This window comes from Phyllobates terribilis, unplaced genomic scaffold (genome assembly GCF_046119375.1).
Source record: "Phyllobates terribilis strain yellow unplaced genomic scaffold, ASM4611937v1 Scaffold_11__3_contigs__length_659146591, whole genome shotgun sequence".
NCBI lineage: Eukaryota > Metazoa > Chordata > Amphibia > Anura > Dendrobatidae > Phyllobates > Phyllobates terribilis.
In genome coordinates this window covers 164158189-164180239 of record NW_027362771.1, presented here as the reverse complement: position 1 = coordinate 164180239, position 22051 = coordinate 164158189, and the positions used below count along the sequence as shown (strand labels likewise).

General features: G+C 44.8%; 1 protein-coding gene across 2 annotated transcripts in view; it reads right to left on the bottom strand.

The window, feature by feature from the left end:
• Positions 1-22051, bottom strand: part of MYRFL (myelin regulatory factor like) — a 257278-nt gene that overhangs the window by 116539 nt on the left and 118688 nt on the right. For both annotated transcript variants that reach the window (XM_073651778.1, XM_073651777.1), the window contains 2 exons: positions 20339-20539; positions 160-268 (listed from right to left, as the gene is read on the bottom strand). In XM_073651778.1, coding sequence (XP_073507879.1) covers positions 160-268; positions 20339-20539 — 310 coding nt within the window. The remainder of the gene's footprint in view (positions 1-159; positions 269-20338; positions 20540-22051) is intronic.

The window sequence follows — 22051 nt, the reverse complement described above, 5'->3', positions numbered from 1 at the left end:
CTTCTTTAGCAGAGAAGCAATAATGTCAGTGCAGTCTCCAATTATGACCTTTTGATGTAATTTCTCAAAATGCATACCATATTTAATATTAACACCATATAAACTCTGAAATACCCATAATAAAAATAATGTTAAAAAATGTCAAATAAATAATATGACCTGTTTCATGAAGAGAGTCAATTCCCATGATGTTTGCAAATTCAGGTCTGTAATCATACTCTACCAGCCTCATCTGAGCTATTCTTCTGAGCTGCTCCATTGTGTCAACCTGATTAAAAAAAAGAAAAAGTATTACGTCCGCTTTATTCTTTTTGAAAATCATGCTTCAATATTTATCTGAAGAAAGATTGACTCTTCTCAGTGGAAGAAATAAAATAATTATCTTGTAGATATGATACCTTTTAATGGCTAACAAAAGTAATAAATAAATGATGCTATAAAGCAAGCTTTCAAGACTACTTAGGTCTTTTCATCAGGCATGGTATAACAAAGTAACTGAAGAAACAAAAATATATACACAAAAAGAGCAGAGACATGACATTATAAATGGACATTTAAAAAAAACAAACAAAGTGAGCTCAGAGAATGAATCCTTCATTAGCTTAGATAAAGTTTTATTCTCCCAGTATCAATGTAAGATCAGAGACCTGATGCGCTCACTGTTTCTGGAGAAGATTCCTCAGATTTTATAGTAAGTCATAAATCCTTGTGACAAAGACTGTCATACATTTTTGTTCACAGACCCTTCGGTGTTTTCGTGATTTGAAGTTGCCTTTTAATATAACAACTTTAAAACTGTTTATGTTGTGTCCTGGACCACAGAAATGTTTAGCCATTCACATGTTACTCTTCCAATGTGGTGGACTTAATTTTGTGCACTGTTTGTCCCACTGAGGGTCTCTATGTTGGAGAAACAGGACAGAAACTGAGAGCAAGGACGACGTCTCATCGCCACACGATTACAGACTAAAAAATAAACATCAACCTGTGCTAAACATTTCTGTAAAGCCAAGACTTAGCTTAACTTATTTTCAATCAGTTATACAGGTTTTATCCTTACAAGCCTGAAACTGCACCGATAATTCCAGACCCACATTATCGGTGCAGTTTCACTGGTTATAAAAGTAGAAGAACCTTTGGTGACTGTTATGATCTGCAACATGTACTAAGGAAAGATAGGGGAAAGCTGTCCCTACAGTAAGACTAAGCTGAATCCCTACGATGTAGCGGGCTGCCTGTTCCTAGGGAACAGACCCGCCTTAGTCCTCGGCTAGTCTGAACAAAGACCTATAGCATAAGGGGAGGGGTCCCTAAAAGAACTAAGGACTGGAACAAAAATGGGACACCTCCTAAACAGAGAAGTTGTTGCAGAACACAAAAAGACAAACTGACAAAAAGGTACTAGAGGACCCAGAAGGACCGAGCGAACTTGACAGAGAAAGGCACCAAAGCACCTGGCTAGAGAAACAGTCAAACACTGAAGTCCAGCACAGCCAGAAGGGCGGAGCTGGAATATAAAGGCAGATGGTCACGTGACCACAAAACTCAAAATGGAAAAAACAAACAGGAGGGTTCTAACAGTGACATCATGGTCATATAACCCAATGTCTTTCACACTGTGGGAGTATGGAGCAACAGTGTGTGTGTAGCATGGATTGTGGGTGTATATAGCAAACAATGTGTGTATCAAAGAGTGTATGTAACATACAATGTTTGTGTTGCATGGAGTGTGTGTGTGTGTGCATGTAACATACAGTATGCATGTGTAACGTAGTGTGTGTAGCCAGAAGAATGTGTGTTTCTGCGTGCATGCAACATGCAGTGCGTGTGTAGCATGGATTGTGTGTTTATGTAGCATAGAGTGTATGTAACATACAGTGTGTATGTTGCATGGAGTGTGTCATGTAAATACAGCATGCGTATGTAACCTCCAGTGTGTGTAGCATTGAGAGTGTGTCTGCGTGCATGCAACATGCAGTGTGTGTGTAACATGCGATGCGTGTATGACCTATATCAAGAAGTGTGCATAGCATGGTGTGTAAATAGCATAGTGTGTTTGTTGTAATACATACACTGTTAGAAAGTTTGTGTGTGTAACATTTATTGTGTGACTTACAGTGTGTGTGTAGCATGGGATGTGTGTCTAAGGGTTCATACTCTGCGAGAAAAATGGACTAGTGCAATCCAATAAAAAAAATCGGATTGCACTCTGACCAATGTTATTCAATGGGTTACAGCTCATCTGCGATTTTTTTTCTCAGCCGAAATTGGACTGAGAAAAAAATCGCAACATGCTGCGTTTTGCCGTGTATGTCAGACGAGACTCGCCAATGTAAGTCAATGGGTGCAATAAAAAAAAAAAAATCGCACAGCACTCGGACCATGCGAATGCCGTCTGATTTTTAAGCACCTGTCTCCTTGAAAACCCGACAATTCATCAGCCGCATATAGTAAAATCACAGCAGGACCCGACATTATAGAATAGAGAGAATAGATGTATACAGTTGTTCTCAAAAGATTACATACCCCGGCCGAAGTTTTCCCTTTCTTGGCCTTCTTTCAGAGAATATGAATAATAACAAAAAAACTTTCTCTCCACTCATGGTTATTGGTTGGGTGAACCCATTTATAGTCAAACTACTGTGTTTTCCCTTTTTAAGTCTTAATGGCAACCAAAAACATCCAAATGCCGTGTATTGCCCGGTCTAACATCAATGACAGCTTGAAGTCTTTTGTGGTAGTTGTGGATGAGGTTCTTTATTTTCTCAGATGGTAAAGCTGCCCATTCTTCTTGGAAAAAAGCCTCCAGTTCCAGTAAATTCCTGGGATGTCTAGCATGAACTGCGCGCTTGAGATCTCCCCAGAGTGGCTCAATGATATTAAGGTCAGGAGACTGGGATGGCCACTCCAGAACCATCTCTTTGTTCTGCTGTAACCAATGACAGGTCGACTTGGCCTTGTGTTTTGAATCGTTGTCATTTTGGAACGTCTAAGTACGTCCCATGTGCAGCTTCCGGGCTGATAAGTGCAAATTTGCCTCCAGTATTTGCTGATAATGTGCTGCATTCATCTTTCCTTCAACTTTTACCAAGTTTCCATGTGCCTTTGTAGCTCACACATCCCCAAAGCATCAGCGATCCACCTCCGTGCTTTACTGTAGGAATGGTGTTCCTTTCATCATAGATCTTGTTGACCTCTCTCCAAATGTAACGTTTATGATTGTGTCCAAAAAGTTAAATTTTGGTGTCATCACTCCAAATTACCTTGCTCCAGAAGTTTTGAGGCTTGTCTTTGTGCTGTTTGGAGTATTGTAGGCGAGATACTTTGTGGCATTTGCCCAGTAATGGCTTTCTTCTGGTGACTCGACCATGCAGCCCATTTTTCTTCAAGTGCCTCCTTATTGTGCATCTTGAAACAGCCACACAGCTAGTTTTCAGAGAGTCCAGAATTTCAGCTGATGTTATTTGTGGGTTTTTCTTTGCATCCTGAACAATTTTCCTGGCAGTTGTGGCCGAAATTTTTCTTGGTCTACCTGACCGTCATTTTGTTTTTAACAGAGCCCCTGATTTTCCATTTGTTAATCACAGTTTGAACGCTGCTGACTGGCATTATCAATTCCTTGGATATTTTTTTGTATCCCTTTCCTGTATTATGCAGTTCAGCTACCTTTTCCCGTAGATCCGTTGACAATTCTTTTGCTTTCCCCATGACTCACAATCCAGAAACATCAGTGGCTGGATGAAAGATGCAAGAGTCTGTCTGGATCCCAGAAACTCACTCAGCTTTTATGCACAAACACTGATTACAAGCAAACAGGTCACAGGTGAGGATGTTACCTTTTAGTAGCCATTCAAACCCATTTATGTCAAATTCTGTGCATGTTATCAGGCCAAAATCACCAGGGTATGTGAACTTTTGATCAGGGTCATTTGGATGTTTTTGGTTGTCATTAAGATTTAAAAAGAGAAAACACATTAGTTTGACAATAAATGGCTTCACCAAACCAATAACCATGAGCGGAGAAAAAGTTTTTTATTATCATTCATATTCTCTGAAACAAGGCCAATAAAGGAAAATTCTGCCGGGGTATGTAAAACTTTGAGGATGTTACCTTTTAGTAGCCATTCAAACCCATTTGTGTCAAATTCTGTGCATGTTATCAGGCCAAAATCACCAGGGTATGTGAACTTTTGATCAGGGTCATTTGGATGTTTTTGGTACATAAAATATATAGTTAGAAAGATGTCAGTGACATATATTTTTAGTGCAGTGACTGTGTTGCTTACTGTACATGTATTTTATCATTAATGAATACATTTGTGAAAAAAATGGTGTGGGATCCCCCATAATTTTATTAACCAGCAGAGGTTAAGCGGACAGCTGTGGGCAGATGTTTATAGCCTAGGAAGGGGGTAATACCCATAGTAACATAGTTACTAACATGTTGATCCAGAGGAAGGCAAAAAAAAACCCATGTGGCAACACTAAGCTCCACATTGGGAAAAAAAATTCCTTCCTGACTCCATACGACAATCAGACTAGTTCCCTGGATCAACGCCCTATCAAGGAATCTAGTATATATAACCTGCAATATTATACTTTTCAAGAAAGGCATCCATGCCCTTTTTTTAGTAATTTTAGTAGTGAATTACTCATTTCAACATCATGCGGCAGAGAGTTCCATAGTCTCACTGCTCTTACAGTAAAGAATCCCCGTCTGTGATTATGATTAAACCTTCTTTCCTCCAGATGTAGAAGATGATCCCTTGTCCCCGTCTCAGGCCTCAGAGTAAAAAGATCAGTAGAAAGGTCTTTGTACTGTCCCCTCATATACTTGTACATAGTAATGAGATCACTCCTAAGCCTTCTTTTTTTCCACAGTAAATAACCCCAAGTGTAATAACCTGTCTTGGTATTGCAGACCCCCCAGTCCTCTAATAACCTTGGTCGCTCTTCTCTGCACCCAATCTAGTTCAGCTATGCCTTTCTTATACACCGGAGACCAGAACTGTACACAGTATTCTAAGTGTGGTGACTTGTATAGAGGTAAAATTATGTTCTCCTCATGAGCATCTATGCCTCTTTTAATGCATCCCATTATTTTATTTGCCTTTGCAGCAGCTGCCTGACACTGGCCACCAAACGTGAGCTTGTCGTCCACCAATACACCCGGGTCTTTTTCAGTTACAGTTTTGCCCAGTGTTTTGCAATTAAGCATATAATTATACATTTTATTTCCTCTACCCACGTGCATTACCTTACATTTATCCCCATTAAAGCTCATTTGCCATTTATCAGCCCAAGCTTCTAGTTTACATAGATCCTCCTGTAATATAAAATTGTCCTCCTCTGTATTGATTATGCTGCAGAGTTTAGGGTCAACTGCAAAACAGGGCTAGTATATAGTTTGTGAGGTCAGTAATCTGAATACAAGACTGGATAACAAGTGAATAAAATATATGGTTTAAAGAAAATGCATCAACAGATTATATATATATATATATATATATATATATATATAGTAGGGATTCGCTCAGGTAGGCATTAGGCAGTGTTCACACAGGCAACATTTGTAGTCCAACAAGACAAGGGGTGTAGCTCCATAAATCCCGGAGGGACTAACACAAAACAGCAGTGTTCCGACACAAAGGTAAACACAGCTAGTCAATACACGACAGGTCACTAGTCCGACAGGTATACATCCAATGCTCCAGCAAGTATACATCCACCCACACACAGGTCAGTATGAGATCTCTCCAGCTTCCAAACTCTGGTAGACTGTCCACCATTAAATGGTCCCTTTTCTTTCTAGGGTCAAAGACTGCTCAGCTCATCAGGTTATTCCCCAGGTCCTCCATTCAGGGAGAGACCCTCACTTGTCTCTCTCCCAACTGCAGCACACATCTTGGCTAGTCACTCACCAGCAGCACACTCCCCTCTGCTTCAATGTCCAGCAGACTCACTGGCTCACCAGCAGCAACACACGTTGAACCCATTTCCTAGTTCTTAGCAATGCAGGTGCACTCGTAATCAAGAACTGCAGTGCTAGGGCTTAACCCTCACCTACCTGGCCTTGCTAAAATATATAATATATACCAAACATACATAGAGATCTTGCAAATTTTCACACTAGCCACTAGGCCTTATAATAGACTCATATTTCCTGTTTTGTACAGAAGACTTTTCAGCAGTTCCATTTTCATGCCATACAGGATCACAATGAAAGGTAATACTTTTAAATACAGTAGATAACACAGGAACAACCATGCACAATAGGTGATGTCACAGTTAACCAATGTCCATTTGTTTGCAGAAAAGAACAGGCAGTAGGAAAGTAATTTTAGGCCAAGTGGCCAGTGTCTAAAATCAACGTTTCTATATATCTATTGATAAACACGTATATCTACTGTATATATAGATATTGATAAATGTATGGCTAGTGATATAAAAATGTAAAAAGTATTAAAAAATATGTTAACATAAAAATCTCATTTAAATAAGGAATTTTCTGATGACACATTCTCTTTAACTTAAAATCAGTACTAGATGGGTAATGCTAGATAAAGCTAGTTATTTGCAAAGGTATTTAAGATATGCCATAATTGTCTGAGAAGACATTTTTTTTAATGTAGAACACTACCTGTATCTTAAAACTAATAAAATAGTTTGAAAATTATATTTCCACTAGGCGTGAATGTAGTAGATTGTCCGGATACAAGATCCACTACTTTTTAAAGTGACAGAAATGTGTTTAAGATTTTTAAAATCCACACTCTAGTGAGAATATCTGCAGAGTAAATTAACTGAAGTCTGAAAGCTGCCAATTCTGTCAATTTATTCTGCATATGTCACAATAAATTTCATCCATTGCAAACCAAAGGATGAAATTTGAGTCTTAGGCTGCGTGCCCACGATGCGTTTTTCATGCGTTTCCGCTGCGGAATTTCCGCAGCGGAAACGCATCAAAAACGCATGGTAATCCGCACCCCATGGTCCCCAATGGCATTCCGCAATGTCAATGCACATGCTGTGGATTTTTCTGCAGCGTTTCTGCAGCGCTCATAAATCCGCAGCATGTTCATTAATTTTGCGGAAGCGCCGCCATTGACTTGCATTGAGACGCATATAATCCGTGTCTGTACATTTGTTTATATGCGTTTCAATGTGCGGATGGTACCCAGTTCTGGAGGAGAGAAGACTCTCATCCAGACCGGGGTACCATTGTACCTGTAAAAAAAAGAATAAAATAATAAATAAAGTTTATATTCACCTGTCCGGCGGCCCCTGCAGCGCTTACCTTCCAGGACCTGAGATGACGTCGCGGTCATGTGACCGCAGGCTGTCTCGCGAGATGCCGGCAACCCGGAAGAAGCCAGGACGAGCGCGACAGCACACGCGGCGGCATCGGAGGTAAGTATAGCTTTTATTTTTTTATTTTTACGGTCACACTGTATAAATCCATGCTGTTTGCATGGATTTATACAGTGTGACCTAGTTGTCAAGCACTTTCCAAGTGATGCTATCGCCTGGAAAGTGCTTGTCAGTCCGCATGTGGATACGCATGTGAATCCGCATGTATTCCGCATGTATTCTGCAGGAAAACGCATGCACAATCTGCATGCACAATCTGCATGCGTTTTTTCTGGCAAGGGAGATGCAGAAACGCTGCAGAAATTTTCTGCTTCATTTCTGCATCGTGGGCACATAGCCTTAAAGGGTAACCATCATTTTATTTATTTATTCATTGATAAAGCAATAGTGCACATGAAAATATGAAATGTTGTAAAGTATCTTATTAGAGAAATCAGTTTCTTTCTCCTCTAGGACTGATCATTCATTCTCAAAATTCTCAGTTCGCGTGTAACATCTGTCTTCAGTGAAAACAGATTTTCCCATTACTAAAATTGGAGATGACATTTGGTGCTCACAGTTCTACAGAGAACTGAAACTGTTGTTTCAGGAGAACTTTCAGAAGAATATCGGTGTCTGCCATTAGCTTCTTCCTCCATAGAATTCTAAAAGCACCAACTGTCCTCTATTTAATTCAGTGAAGACAGGTTTTCCAATTATTAAGATTTTCACCCATGAACTGAGAGTGAAAGAAGCAAATTTCTCTAAGATATAGTACAAACATGAACATGTGTACTATTGATTTATAAAGTAAAAATTAAAATGACACTTACTCTGTCTTTAACCACACTATTTTTGGCACTTTGGCACAGTGGAACTGCCCTGTAGGAACATAACCTATACTAAGGAACAATTTAGTATGTAACACTAATATAACATGAATACAAAACACATCCTATGTATTCTACTTGTATAAAATAAATATATACTGTTAAACATGCTAAAAGACTATAATACTAATATTACTAATGTTACAACTATGTAATAATGTACAATGTAACTCAAAGAGGACAAGTATAAAATGCGGCAGAGTTGCTATTATGATATGTATTATACATTGTGTGCAGATTTATAGAAGTACTTTAACCATATCATCATTTTTATGCAGATTTTCCAGGCTGTATGCACCTGAATTCTTATTGGATGAAGCCGATCAGGTGATGTGTATTTGTGTAATGAAGGAGGGTGTGACCTAAGGATATCAACGCCCTTTATCAAGGTGTGCAGAAGTATTAGGCAGCTTGTTTTCCTCAGGCAAAATGGGCAAAAATAGATTTAACAGACTCTGAAAAGTTAAAAAGGGATGCAGCACTCTTGAAACTGCTAACATATTGGGGAGGGGGGTCACAGAACCATCACAATTTTTGTTACAAAAAAGTGTTGTGAAAAAAAGACGCACATTAACTGCCAAAGATTTGAGAAGAATCAAACGTGAAGTGACCAGGAGCCTATTATCCTCCAGTGCTGCAAGCTCCCTGGAGTCCCCAGAAGTACAAGGTGTTCAGTGCTCAGAGACATGATCAAGATAAGGGTATGTGCCCACGATGCGCAAATGAAGCGGAAATTTGCACTTCATTTCCGCATGTCATTTTCCCGGAAAAACGCATGCGGAATTTGGCATGCGTAATTCACGCGTTTTGCACATGCGGAATAGCCTTGCTTTTTCTACTGCATTGTAGATGGCAATTCCGCATGCGTAAACGCACAAAGAATTGACATGCTGCGGAATTTTCCGCACATCAAAAACGCTGCGGAAAATTCCGCAGCATGGGCATTACAATTGCGGAATTACATAGGGGACCATGGCAGAAAGCTTAACATGCGTATATCATGCGTTTACGCTGCGGAAATTTCTGCACAAAAGACGCATGAAATACGCATCGTGGGCACATACCCTAAAGAGGACTGAAACTGGGCCTAGATATAACTGAAGACAAGTTTTTCAAAGGTTTTATGGACTAGTGAGATAAGAGTGACTGTTGACAGTGGCTTGATCAGTAATGGGCACAGACCTCCACTTTGATTGCAGCAAGGTGGAGGTGGGTTACTGCTATGCGCTATTCTTTAATAAGTATGAGCTTGTTGGATCTTTTCGGGTTGAAAATGGTCTCAAAATCAACTCCCTAACCGACAGATAGTTTTTAGAAGACACTTTCTTCAAGCAGTGGTACAGGAAAAACGACTGCATCTTTCAAGAAAGCCATGATTTGTATGCAGGATAATACCCCATTACATGCATCGAAGTACTCCACTACCGTGTTTCCCCAAAAATAAGATCTACCCCTAAAATACGTATTAGCATGATTTTAAAGGATTTTTGGAGTATGCTTGAAATATAAGCCCTAATTAATAAATTGCTCAGGGCTTCCATTCTCTTAGGGGCCCCCAGCGTTTCTATTCCAAGGTTAAGAATGCTTAAGAACCTATGGTGTCATCACCGTCATGTGACCATGATGTCACCAAAGGTCCTTTAACTCCAGGAGTCTACAGGAACTAGGTTGGTATGTACCGTATGTGCAGTGTGTGAATATACATGTGTATTTATGTGCAGTGTGTTGTATATAGAGTACATGTGTATGTTCAGTGTGTGTGTGTATATACATTTGTGTGTGTGATTACATGATTATATTTTAATAAATGTTGATTTTTTTGTTCAAGAATAAAGGTAAATTGTTCATGGAAAAAAATAAGACATCTCCTGAAAATAATAGGAAATCCAAATGGCGATCAGCACTCCACTCCTTGTGGTGCACGTGGAAGTAAGTGAAGTGAAGAATTCCCAGCACTCAGAGATATTGTGAATCTTGATTCTCTTATTTGTCATTTATCTGAAATTTCCGCTGCGGATTATCTTTGCGGAAAAATCCGCAGCACTACCAATTATTTTGCGGAAGCGCGGCATTTTCGCCGCCATTGACTTGCATTGGAACGCATGGATTACGCATCACTGAATCTGTACATGCGCATTCCATGCGTTTCAATGTGCGGATGGTACCATGGTTTGGAGAAGAGGAGCCTCTCCTCCGGACCCGGGAACCATAGTACCTGTATAAAAAAAGAATAAAATAAAAAATAAATATTATACTTACCTTCTGATGGTCTCGGCTTGCCGGCAGCTCGTGGTAGACTAAAAGGACCTGTGGTGACGTCATTTAGTCATGTGACGAGTCACGCGACCGCTGACGTCGGCAGGTCCTTTAATCTACCGCGAGCTGCCGGCAAGCCAAGACAAGGACACCGGGGGCCATCAGAAGGTAAGTATATATTTATTTTTTACCATTCTTTCGGTCACACTATATAAATCCATGCCATTTGCATGGATTTATATAGTGTGACCAAGTTGTCAAGCACTTTCCAAGTGATGCTAAAATCGCTTGGAAAGCGCTTGACAACCCGCATGCGGAAATGCAAGTGAAGAACGCTTCACATCCGCTTGACCCTGGCAGGAAAAACGCATGTACAATCCGCATGTACAATCCGCATGCGTTTTTTCTGCCAGGGAGATGCAGAAACGCTCAGGAAAAATCCAGAGCATTACTGCATCGTGGGCACATAGCCTAAAGATAAAAAAATAGTGATATGGTCCACTTCCTCACCTGATCTAAACCCTATTGAGAACTTGTGGGCCCTTCTTAAAGGGAACCTGTCATGTAAAAAAATGCTATTAACCTGCTGATATTGGGTTAATCTGTGTGTTAACAGTGTTCTGAACCTGCCTTTCGCCTGCACTTAGAGCCCCGCTGCCTGGAGGGAATAAACTTTATTCTTCCCGGCAGCATTCCGTGTTCAGTCATGGGGATAGCTCCAGAGTTGCTTCAGTCAGAGTTCTATGTATAGGGAGCGATGGCTGTAACTGCATGCCTGACTGACTTTAGGTTAATAGCATTTTTTTACGTGACAGGTTCCCCTTCAATTAGAGATTTATGGTGAAGGAAAACAGTACACCTCTCTGAACAGTGTCTGGGAGGCTGTGGTTGGTGCTGCCCAAAAAGTTGATCGTCAACAGACTAAGAACGGACAGATTCCATGGATAGAAGGCTTATGACTGTTATAGAAAAGAAGGGTGGCTATATTGGTCACTGATATTTTTTCTGAAAAGTCAGAAATGTATTTTGGACATTTTTGAGTTTGAGTTTCTCCTAAGAAAGACAAAACCTCACTTTTCCTTTCTTGAATATTCAGAGGTTTCTTAACCTTTTTAGATTTAGCAACAGCACCGTGGTTGTTCAATAATAAAATTAATCATCAAAAATACAAATTGCCTAATAATTGTGAGCACAGTGTGCACTCCTCAACATTGAAATTTCAACACCCAGAAAGAAAAGTCATGGAATTATGGAAATCACTGGATGGATAGACATGTTAATGATATGCAATGATGGAAAAATTAAATATAATTTTCAAAACATATTTCTCCAAAGTGTCCCAGGAGACTTTTTACACAACGACAATGCCAGTGTCACGGTGTCACTGTAGGATAGCAGTTGTGCACCTATATTGACCCTCAGGCTAGAGGTCCTTAGCTATCCCTGTCCCCAGGATTACCCCTGAAGGTGGGGATGCCTGGGCCTCATTACTTCCTATGCTCCTAATAGCACTAGTCTGTAGTGTGTATAGGGGGAATACAAACAAGAGAGACAGAGTAAAACGGAAGCACAATTACTCAGCAATCTCTCAGGTAAATACACAAAGGAATATAAAGTGTAAAGCCCAAGACGCAATAAATTAATATAAAGACACCTAGGGTAAATGGAAAGGGTAAATCAAACACCTCTCTCAATAACTTTGGAAATAACCACTAATAACCAGGATGTGTCCACCTCTCTAGACCATCACCTGGCATCACCTGCAAAGCGGAGCCAGCTTAAATAGGAAAAGAGCAGACTTGACTAGTTTTCCCGTAGTATGTGACCAAAGGCAATCAACAGCCTCAGCTCAGCAAAGATTAACTCTTGCTATCCTGTCTAGGAGCTGCAGCTCTAAGAGTCAACGCCCGAGTCACCATGCGCTGATCATAGCTATCAATGGAGCTACAAGGAGGAATGTAAGTATCTGTGGAATCCACAGATCCTGATGCTATCATGACAGTTGGTGATAATTGAGAAAACCTCCTTGTGACAGCCAGACCACTTGTTACTCGTGCTACTATGAGTAGCCTGCATGGCCTAAATGTGCAACCATGGCCACATCATTGCAAAGGCAGCTGCCAGCTGGGGATCTTGATGATTTGTGTGCCAATGTTGCATTCACAGTTGCAGAACATTTTTCAAACAACCATTAATAACTGTAATGATAACATGGTAAGGCTAGTAAGTGTGTGTATTTGTGTATGCAACACTCATATTAAATAAATAGAGATGTTTTGGAAAATTTCTTTCCCTTTGTTTATCATTTGCATATCATTACCAAGTCTATCAATCTGTTGATTTCTGAAAGCAACCTATTTAATACTGCTCTAACAGCTGAACAGCATGCATGAGTCTCAGGCACCAGGCAATTTGTCTATAAGCACCATGAAAGATCCAATCAGTGGCATGGGAAGGCGTTCTAAAGTCTCCAGTTGGTAGGTAATAGAGTTATATTGTATTGCAATATAATGTACCGACTGCTGCCGACTTTTCCGAATCCCTAGTGCAGTGAAGTAAAAATTACATTTATTGTATCTATTAATTAAATAATATTATTATTACTACATTAATACATGAATATTTATAATAAAGAAGACTTTTCAATGATGTGGTGAGTGCCATCATCTTCAATTCTATTACTTGGCATTAATAGTGTATTAACTGGAGTGGAGTGGAAATATATTTGTGGATGGCCAAACAGTTGAGTTTGGTGCTCAGCATTTATGCATATATAAACTATAAACTATGGCCACAGCTTGCCAGTATACAGTCTTGTCATTTGAAAAAGGAACTCACAGCTCCGAAACGCGTTATGTAATAGACTTTTATTTTGATAATAAAGAATACTTTTCTAAACTTCAATCAAGATGTACCCCTACACGAATGTTTATTTCTTTTCATCTGAAGTACTTATCAGTGTTTCAATTTTAATGTGGAAATATTGCATATCAATTGTAGCGTCGGCGTCCCTGCCCTCTGCTAGGCAGGAACGCTGTTCCCCTCACCTCTCCACTCCGAGCCCGGCGTCCTCCTCCCGCTCTGCTTGCAGCGCGTGCTCCTTCCCGGCCACGGTGCTTAGGGCGCGCGCGCTCCCCCCCTCTTAAAGGGGCCGCGCGCGCCGTCCTAAGGAGTCCCCGGCCAATGGCCGGAGGACTTCACCATATATAAGGCACCTCCTCCAAAATGGAGGTGCCCGAGCAATGTTGTTGCACTGTTCACTACTCTGTTTCAGCCCTCAGGTCCCGTTTCCAGTTACCTGCCAGTCTCCTGCCAGATTGCTGTCTGATTCCTGCCTGTTATCCGCTTACCTGCTTGCTAGCCTGAGGTCCGACGGTCTGCCTTCCGACACCTGTCAGTCTGTCTATGGACCAGCTTGCCCGCTCACCTGGGAGCGCCCACCTGCTACCTGTCTGCTAGCCTACCTGGAGGCTCCGCCGTCACGTGCTGTGACCACCTGCCAGTCCAGAGACTCTTGCCCGCTCACCTGGGAGCGCTCATCTGCTACCTGTCTGCTAGCCTACCTGGAGGCTCCGCCGTCACGTGCTGTGACTACCTGCCAGTCCAGAGACTCTTGCCCGCTCACCTGGGAGCGCTCATCTGCTACCTGCCTGTTAGCCTACCTGGAGGCTCCGCCGTCACGTGCTGTGACCACCTGCCAGTCCAGAGACTCTTGCCCGCTCACCTGGGAGCGCTCATCTGCTACCTGCCTGTTAGCCTACCTGGAGGCTCTGCCGTCACATGCTGTGACCACCTGCTTATCCAGAGACTCTCGCCTGCTCACCTGGGAGCACACATCTGCCTGCTAGCCTACCTGGAGGCTCAGCCGTCACAGGTCGTACCTACCCTTTACCCAGAGACTGTCCCGGTCACTTGCCGTGACCTCCTGCCCGTTCACCCAGAGACTGTCCCGGTCACTTGCCGTGACCTCCTGCCCGTTCACCCAGAGACTGCCCCGGTCACTTGCTGTGACCCCCTGCCCGTTTACCCAGAGACTGTCCCGTTCACCTGCTGTGACTACCTACCTGTCTTCCCTGGTCGCCACCCGCTTCCTTACAAGGACCACCCCCTTGTATAAGTTGCTCAGAGGTTCCGCCTCCCAGACCCGGTGGCACCCAAGCTCCCTCGCTCTCGGACCTTTGTCATGAACTGTCCCGTCAGAGGTCCCAACAGGAGTCCATCCTGAGTCACCTGCGGAATGTCAATTCTCGCCTGGACACTCTGACTGCTCCACCAGCAACCACCGCTAGTGTCTTGACTCGCAACCCGGCAGCTCCGCTGCCCACCAATACCATGGTATCCTGCTCCGGACCCCGGCTTTCTGCATCTCCTCGCTTCGGAGGCGACTCCGCTCTGGCTCGGGGCTTCATAAACCAGTGCACCCTGCACTTTGAACTCCTGTCCCACCAGTTTAACTTCGACCAGGCCAAAGTAGCCTTCATCATGTCCCATCTCACGGGGGAGGCACTGGCTTGGCTAAATCCTCTATGGGAGAGAGGAGACCCCCTGGTGTCCGACTTGCCTACCTTTCTCACGGCTTTCCGGAAAGTCTTCGACGAACCCGGATGGAAGACCTCATCCGCATCGTCTCTGCTACGCCTCCGTCAGGAAAGTCTCACCGTGGGCCAATATGCCATACGGTTCCGTACCCTTGCCTCGGAGCTGGCCTGGGATAACGACGCTCTGGTGTCTGTCTTCTGGGAGGGTCTGTCCGGCCGTATTAAAGATGAACTCGCCGGTCGGGACATTCCTACCACTCTCGATGACTTAATAACTCTTGCCACCCGGATTGACCTACGGTTCCAGGAGCGTGCCAAAGAGGTCACCCGTGAGAGGAGGTTTCCACGTCTAGCTCCTACCTTCCAGAAACCCGTCACTCCCTCTGTTTCTCCCCAGGTACACTCTCCTAAGCCTATGCAGGTCGACCAGACCAAGATGGTCAAAACCCGTCAGGACTTACGCCGTGCCGAGGGGAGCTGCTTCTACTGTGGCAGCAAGGAGCACCGGATCCGTACCTGCCCGGAGAGGTCGGGAAACGCCTGTGTCTAGGTTCGCTCAGAGAGGTCGACCTAGACAAGAATAAATCCTCTCCATCTCTGCTGCTGTCAGTCTCAATTATCTGCGGGGAGAACCGTTTTTTCGAACTAGCCCAACTTGACTCTGGAGCAGCCGGGAATCTTATTTCTCAGTCCCTAGTAGAAAAACACCGCATTCCCACCAAACCTCTGGCTGTACCCTTATCTGTCGCTGCCGTGGATGGGGGCCTCTTACCACGTCCTATCCAACTCATCACCGAATCCATTACTCTGCAGGTGGGAATGCTGCATTCTGAGAGCATCTCTTTTCATGTTCTGCCTGGACTCTCTCACGCCCTCTTACTAGGCCTACCTTGGCTCCAGAGACATGCACCCGTGCTTGACTGGAGGACCGGAGAAGTCCTTCGTTGGGGACAGGACTGCCATAAGACTTGTTTGGTTCCCGTTCATCCCATCCGTCCTTCTCCTACCCCAACTAATCTACCTGGACTTCCGATTCCTTATTGGTCATTTGCTGATGTCTTTAATAAAAAGGAGGCAGAGACTTTACCCCCTCATAGACCATACGACTGTCCTATCGACCTATTACCCGGTACTACGCCTCCCCGTGGGCGTATTTACCCATTGTCCGCTGCTGAGACCCGGTCGATGTCCGAATATATTGAGGAGAATCTGGCCCGGGGATTCATCCGGAAATCTACCTCCCCGGCGGGAGCAGGCTTCTTTTTCGTTAAAAAGAAGGACGGCTCTCTCCGTCCCTGTATAGACTATAGAGGCCTTAACCAGATCACGGTGAAGAATAAGTACCCCTTTCCGCTCATTCCGGAGTTATTTGATCGTCTGAGGGGGGCTAGAATCTTCACCAAACTGGACCTCCGTGGGGCGTACAACCTGGTCCGTATCCGTCAGGGGGATGAATGGAAGACTGCATTCAACACCCGGGACGGCCACTATGAATATCTGGTAATGCCCTTTGGTCTCTGTAATGCTCCTGCCGTCTTTCAAGAGTTGGTCAACGACATCTTCCGGGACCTTCTCTACTCCTGCGTAGTGGTGTACCTGGACGACATCTTGGTCTTCTCTCCGGATCTCCAGACTCACCGGAGGGATGTTCGTCAGGTCCTGCTCAGGCTCAGGCAGAATCACCTCTTCGCTAAATATGAGAAGTGCCTCTTTGAGCAGACCTCGCTTCCGTTTTTGGGCTACATTATTTCTCAGACCGGCCTCCGAATGGATCCAGAGAAACTGTCTGCCATCGAGAAATGGCCTCGACCGGAGGGGTTGAAGGCTATTCAGGGGTTCCTGGGCTTCGCCAACTACTACCGCCTCTTCATACCGCACTTCTCTTCCCGGACTGCCCCAATTTCCGCGCTCACCCATAAGGGCACTAATCCCAGAGAGTGGCCGCCCGAAGCAGAGGAGGCCTTTCTTTTCTTAAAATAGGCCTTCTCTTCCGCCCCGGTGCTGCATCGCCCGGACGGCAACAAGCAGTTCTTCCTGGAAGTTGACGCCTCCTCCTCTGGAGCCGGAGCGGTACTTACCCAAAAATCGTCTTCCGGGAGAATGGTAACTTGTGGCTTCTTCTCCTCTTCTGAGCGCAACTATTCCATAGGAGACCGAGAGTTATTGGCCATCAAGCTGGCATTGGAGGAGTGGCGTTACCTACTCGAGGGGGCTCTTCACCCGGTAATAATCTACACTGACCACAAGAACTTGGCTTACCTCCAGCATGCCCAGAGACTTAACCCGCGCCAAGCCTGGTGGTCCTTGTTTTTTGCTCGCTTTGATTTTGTTCTTCATTTTCGCCCGGCTGACAAAAACATCAAAGCAGACGCCTTGTCCCGATCCTTTCTGGTGTCCGATCTCGAGGAAAAACCCAAACATATCATCGATCCCGCCAGAGTAATGCAAGTGGCTCCCGTGAGTCTAAATCGTCTCCCTCCCGGTAAGACGTTCGTTTCAGTACCTGATCGGGAGAAGATCCTACACTGGGGCCATTCGTCTAAACTAGCTGGCCACGCCGGTCAGAAAAAGACCCTCCAGCTTATTACCCGGCACTACTGGTGGCCTACCCTGCACAAGGGCGTAATAGACTTTGTTTCTGCCTGTGTGTCCTGCGCCCGCAACAAAGTCCCGAGACACCTGCCAGCCGGTCGCCTCCTTCCGCTTCCTGTGCCTGCTGCCCCCTTGCAGGATATTGCTATGGACTTCATAACTGATCTCCCCGTCTCTGCCGGTTGTACGGTCATTTGGGTGGTCGCTGACCGCTTTTCCAAGATGGCTCACTTTATTCCCCTGCCAGGCCTCCCGTCTGCACCCGAGCTGGCTAAAGACTTTATCCGCCACATTTTCCGTCTTCATGGCCTGCCCCTCCACATCGTGTCGGATCGTGGGGTACAGTTCACCTCACGTTTCTGGAGAGCCACTTGTAAATTGCTAGACGTCACCCTGGACTTCTCCTCCGCTTACCACCCACAGTCTAATGGTCAAGTGGAGCGGATCAATCAGATCCTGACCAGTTACCTCCGGCACTTCGTTAATGCCCACCATTCTGACTGGGTGGATCTCCTGCCATGGGCCGAATTCTCTTACAACAATCACGAGAGCGAATCTTCCTCCAAATTCCCGTTTTTTGTAGTCTTCGGTCAGCATCCTCGGATCCCATTTCCCGTCTCCACCTCGGTGGATAATCCGGCTGCGGAATCTCTTGTTAACAAATTTTCCTCCTTGTGGGAGAGTACCCGGTCCGCACTCCTTCAGTCGTCCGAGCGTATGAAAAGACATGCTGACAAAAAAACGTCTGGATCCTCCTCAATTCTGTCCAGGGGATAAGGTCTGGCTCTCGTCCAAGTATGTCCGGCTCAAGATTCCTTCCTATAAGTTAGGGCCTCGGTTCATCGGTCCTCTGGAGGTCATCAGTCAGATCAACCCGGTGGCCTATAAATTGAAACTCCCGGCCAACTTGCGGATCCCTAACTCCTTCCATGTATCTCTCCTCAAACCCGTGGTACTTAACTCTTTTTCCAAGTCTACAGGTAAGCCTCCTGCTCCGGTTTCCGCTGAAAACGAGTTTGAGGTAGAGAACATTCTGGCCACAAAAAGGGTAAGAGGAAAGACCTTTTTTCTAGTAGATTGGAAGGGGTTTGGTCCTGAAGAGAGAACGTGGGAGCCCCGGGAGAACATCCATGCCCCTCTCATCCTTGCTAAATTTCTGTCTGGCCTAAAAAAGGGGGGGCCTAAAGGGGGGGGTACTGTAGCGTCGGCGTCCCTGCCCTCTGCTAGGCAGGGACGCTGTTCCCCTCACCTCTCCGCTCTGAGCCCGGCATCCTCCTCCCGCTCTGCTTGCAGGGCGCGCTCCTTCCCGGCCACGGTGCTTAGGGCGCACGCGCGCTCCCCCCCTCTTAAAGGGGCCGCGCACGCCGTCCTAAGGAGTCCTCGGCCAATGGCCGGAGGACTTCACCATATATAAGGCACCTCCTCCAAAATGGAGGTGCCCGAGCAATGTTGTTGCACTGTTCACTACTCTGCTTCAGCCCTCAGGTCCCGTTTCCAGTTACCTGCCAGTTACCTGCCAGTCTCCTGCCAGATTGCTGTCTGATTCCTGCCTGTTATCCGCTTACCTGCTTGCTAGCCTGAGGTCCGACGGTCTGCCTTCCGACACCTGTCAGTCTGTCTATGGACCAGCTTGCCCGCTCACCTGGGAGCGCCCACCTGCTACCTGTCTGCTAGCCTACCTGGAGGCTCCGCCGTCACGTGCTGTGACCACCTGCCAGTCCAGAGACTCTTGCCCGCTCACCTGGGAGCGCTCATCTGCTACCTGTCTGCTAGCCTACCTGGAGGCTCCGCCGTCACGTGCTGTGACCACCTGCCAGTCCAGAGACTCTTGCCCGCTCACCTGGGAGCGCTCATCTGCTACCTGCCTGTTAGCCTACCTGGAGGCTCCGCCGTCACGTGCTGTGACCACCTGCCAGTCCAGAGACTCTTGCCCGCTCACCTGGGAGCGCTCATCTGCTACCTGCCTGTTAGCCTACCTGGAGGCTCCGCCGTCACATGCTGTGACCACCTGCTTATCCAGAGACTCTCGCCTGCTCACCTGGGAGCACACATCTGCCATCTGCCTGCTAGCCTACCTGGAGGCTCAGCCGTCACAGGTCGTACCTACCCTTTACCCAGAGACTGTCCCGGTCACTTGCCGTGACCTCCTGCCCGTTCAACCAGAGACTGTCCCGATCACTTGCCGTGACCTCCTGCCCGTTCACCCAGAGACTGCCCCGGTCACTTGCTGTGACCCCCTGCCCGTTTACCCAGAGACTGTCCCGGTCACCTGCTGTGACTACCTGCCTGTCTTCCCTGGTCGCCACCTGCTTCCTTACAAGGACCGCCCCCTTGTATAAGTTGCTCAGAGGTTCCGCCTCCCAGACCCGTTACATCAATACTATTTGGTAATGTTAAAGACACACAAGACAAAATTTTGTTTGACAAAATTATTCCACATCTTTTATAGTGTTTGTTATATGGTAACGCAATCCATTCTTGCAATTCTAGACCCTGACTATGGTATGAGAGTGCCAGAATACATGGAAACAAACACTAATTCTATAAATGAATTTATAGTGGCATTGAGACTAAAAGACATAGACCAGCTCTTCTTCAACCACGGTCACGGTTTTGGTGTGTTTTGATGAAGCCATATCTTATGTGTCACTTGAATGAGGTTTGTGCTCAGTAATGTAGAGCAGAACAGTCTAACAGTTCCTTGGGGCTCACCTCCTGGATGTTCTTCTTAGCTCGACTGTCAGATGGATGCATGACCGTCCCCATCACTTTCACATTGCCACAGACAACTAGGGCTTCATCTGGTGTGTCAGTGTTAATTCCTACTCGACCGTGAGACACAACTGTCTCTGGGACATGCCCTCTCTGCCACAGGACATCATTATCATTCTCAAACTGCCCAGGGTTCGATGCCTAAAACACAAAGCAATATTTTTCAAAATGCTTAACTACATTGCGTTTAACATTATGATGCAGCAGGTCCTGTGTAACTACGTTATATACTTACAGAGTAATCCAAGGACAAGAAGTTACAGGAATTACTATTACAGTACACAGTTTCCATATTAATTCAGGAGCTAAATATACACATATGCACTTAGATTACATATTAATTAAAATGACATTTCTGTATACAGCCTGTGCTCCTAAAATAAGAAATAAGCTACTTTGAAAATAGTCTTTATGAAAAATGGAGCCATTTTGTTTCTACAGCTTGTATGTAGAGCTTTGTGCTTCCATGGTTATTGACCACATGCTGAGTCAGACTACACAGTTTTTGTTTGTAGTCTGTAACCATGGGGAATATACCTCTATGATAAAATAAATTCTTATGGGCAAAAGCATATGCCATTATTAACTGCAACACATCACTAGATTTTTGTACCCTAAACCACAAGCATGCCATGATACTGCGGGGAAATAAGGAACCAAATCTGTTGTTGTCAGAATACTCTGTTATAGCATTTGCATAAAAAGAGCATACACTGTATGAAGGGTCATCAGAGGAGTCCACCATCATCCTGGCCATGCGCAGATAAAGCCGAGGCCAGTCCTCCTCTTACTAGAGTTGGTAAAAATTAATTTGCAGGTCTGTCGGCCATGTCAATAATCTCTAGCATTGTAAAGAAACCATTTGAACCGCTTCTTAACTGACAGCATCCGTTGTTCTTCTTTTGATCAGCCTGATCATCATCAGATATGTGATGTTGCACCAGACTAGCAAATCAAAAGAAAAGCCATGGATGCCATCAGATAAGAGTTGGCCCACAAGACTCCCATCCAGCGACCAGAGATTACTGATGTGGCTGATAGATGGGTCCTGCCAAGTATAATAACAAGTTTTTAGTGGTTTAGGGAACAGAAACCTGGTAACAGGTTTCCTTCACCATATACTGATTATAAATGTGGATAAAACAGTCCATTTCCCTCAGCTTTCCACCTTGCAGCCCTTCGGCCAAGATCAGACAGACATATATCATGGTCTGTGTACAGACCGCAATACCCGGACTACCTGCGAATCTCCGGTCTCCCAACCGACCTGAACTTACAATCTCATAGACACATATGAGGCTGTAAATTTAGGTTGGGAGATCCGCGGTCAGTCAGGGCATGGTGATGAATATGAAATACACTTGTGTAAATCCGGCCTTTGGTATAAGACTTCCCATGGACATGCAGCTATCTATTAGCTCTAAATAGAACCTCAGCCCTGTCTTTTGTTCCTGACTTCAAACTTCCTTACTAACTTTTATCTCCTCTAGGTCTTTGTATTCTCAGGATAAAGCTGGGTTAGCATAATCCCATGTATTGCTTCTGCTGGCAGCTGTAAACTCATGTGAAATATCTTGATGACATCTAATCTTTCACATCCAAATGTGAGTGATGGGGAGTCACATGTGCTGACATAAACTCCATCACAAAGGT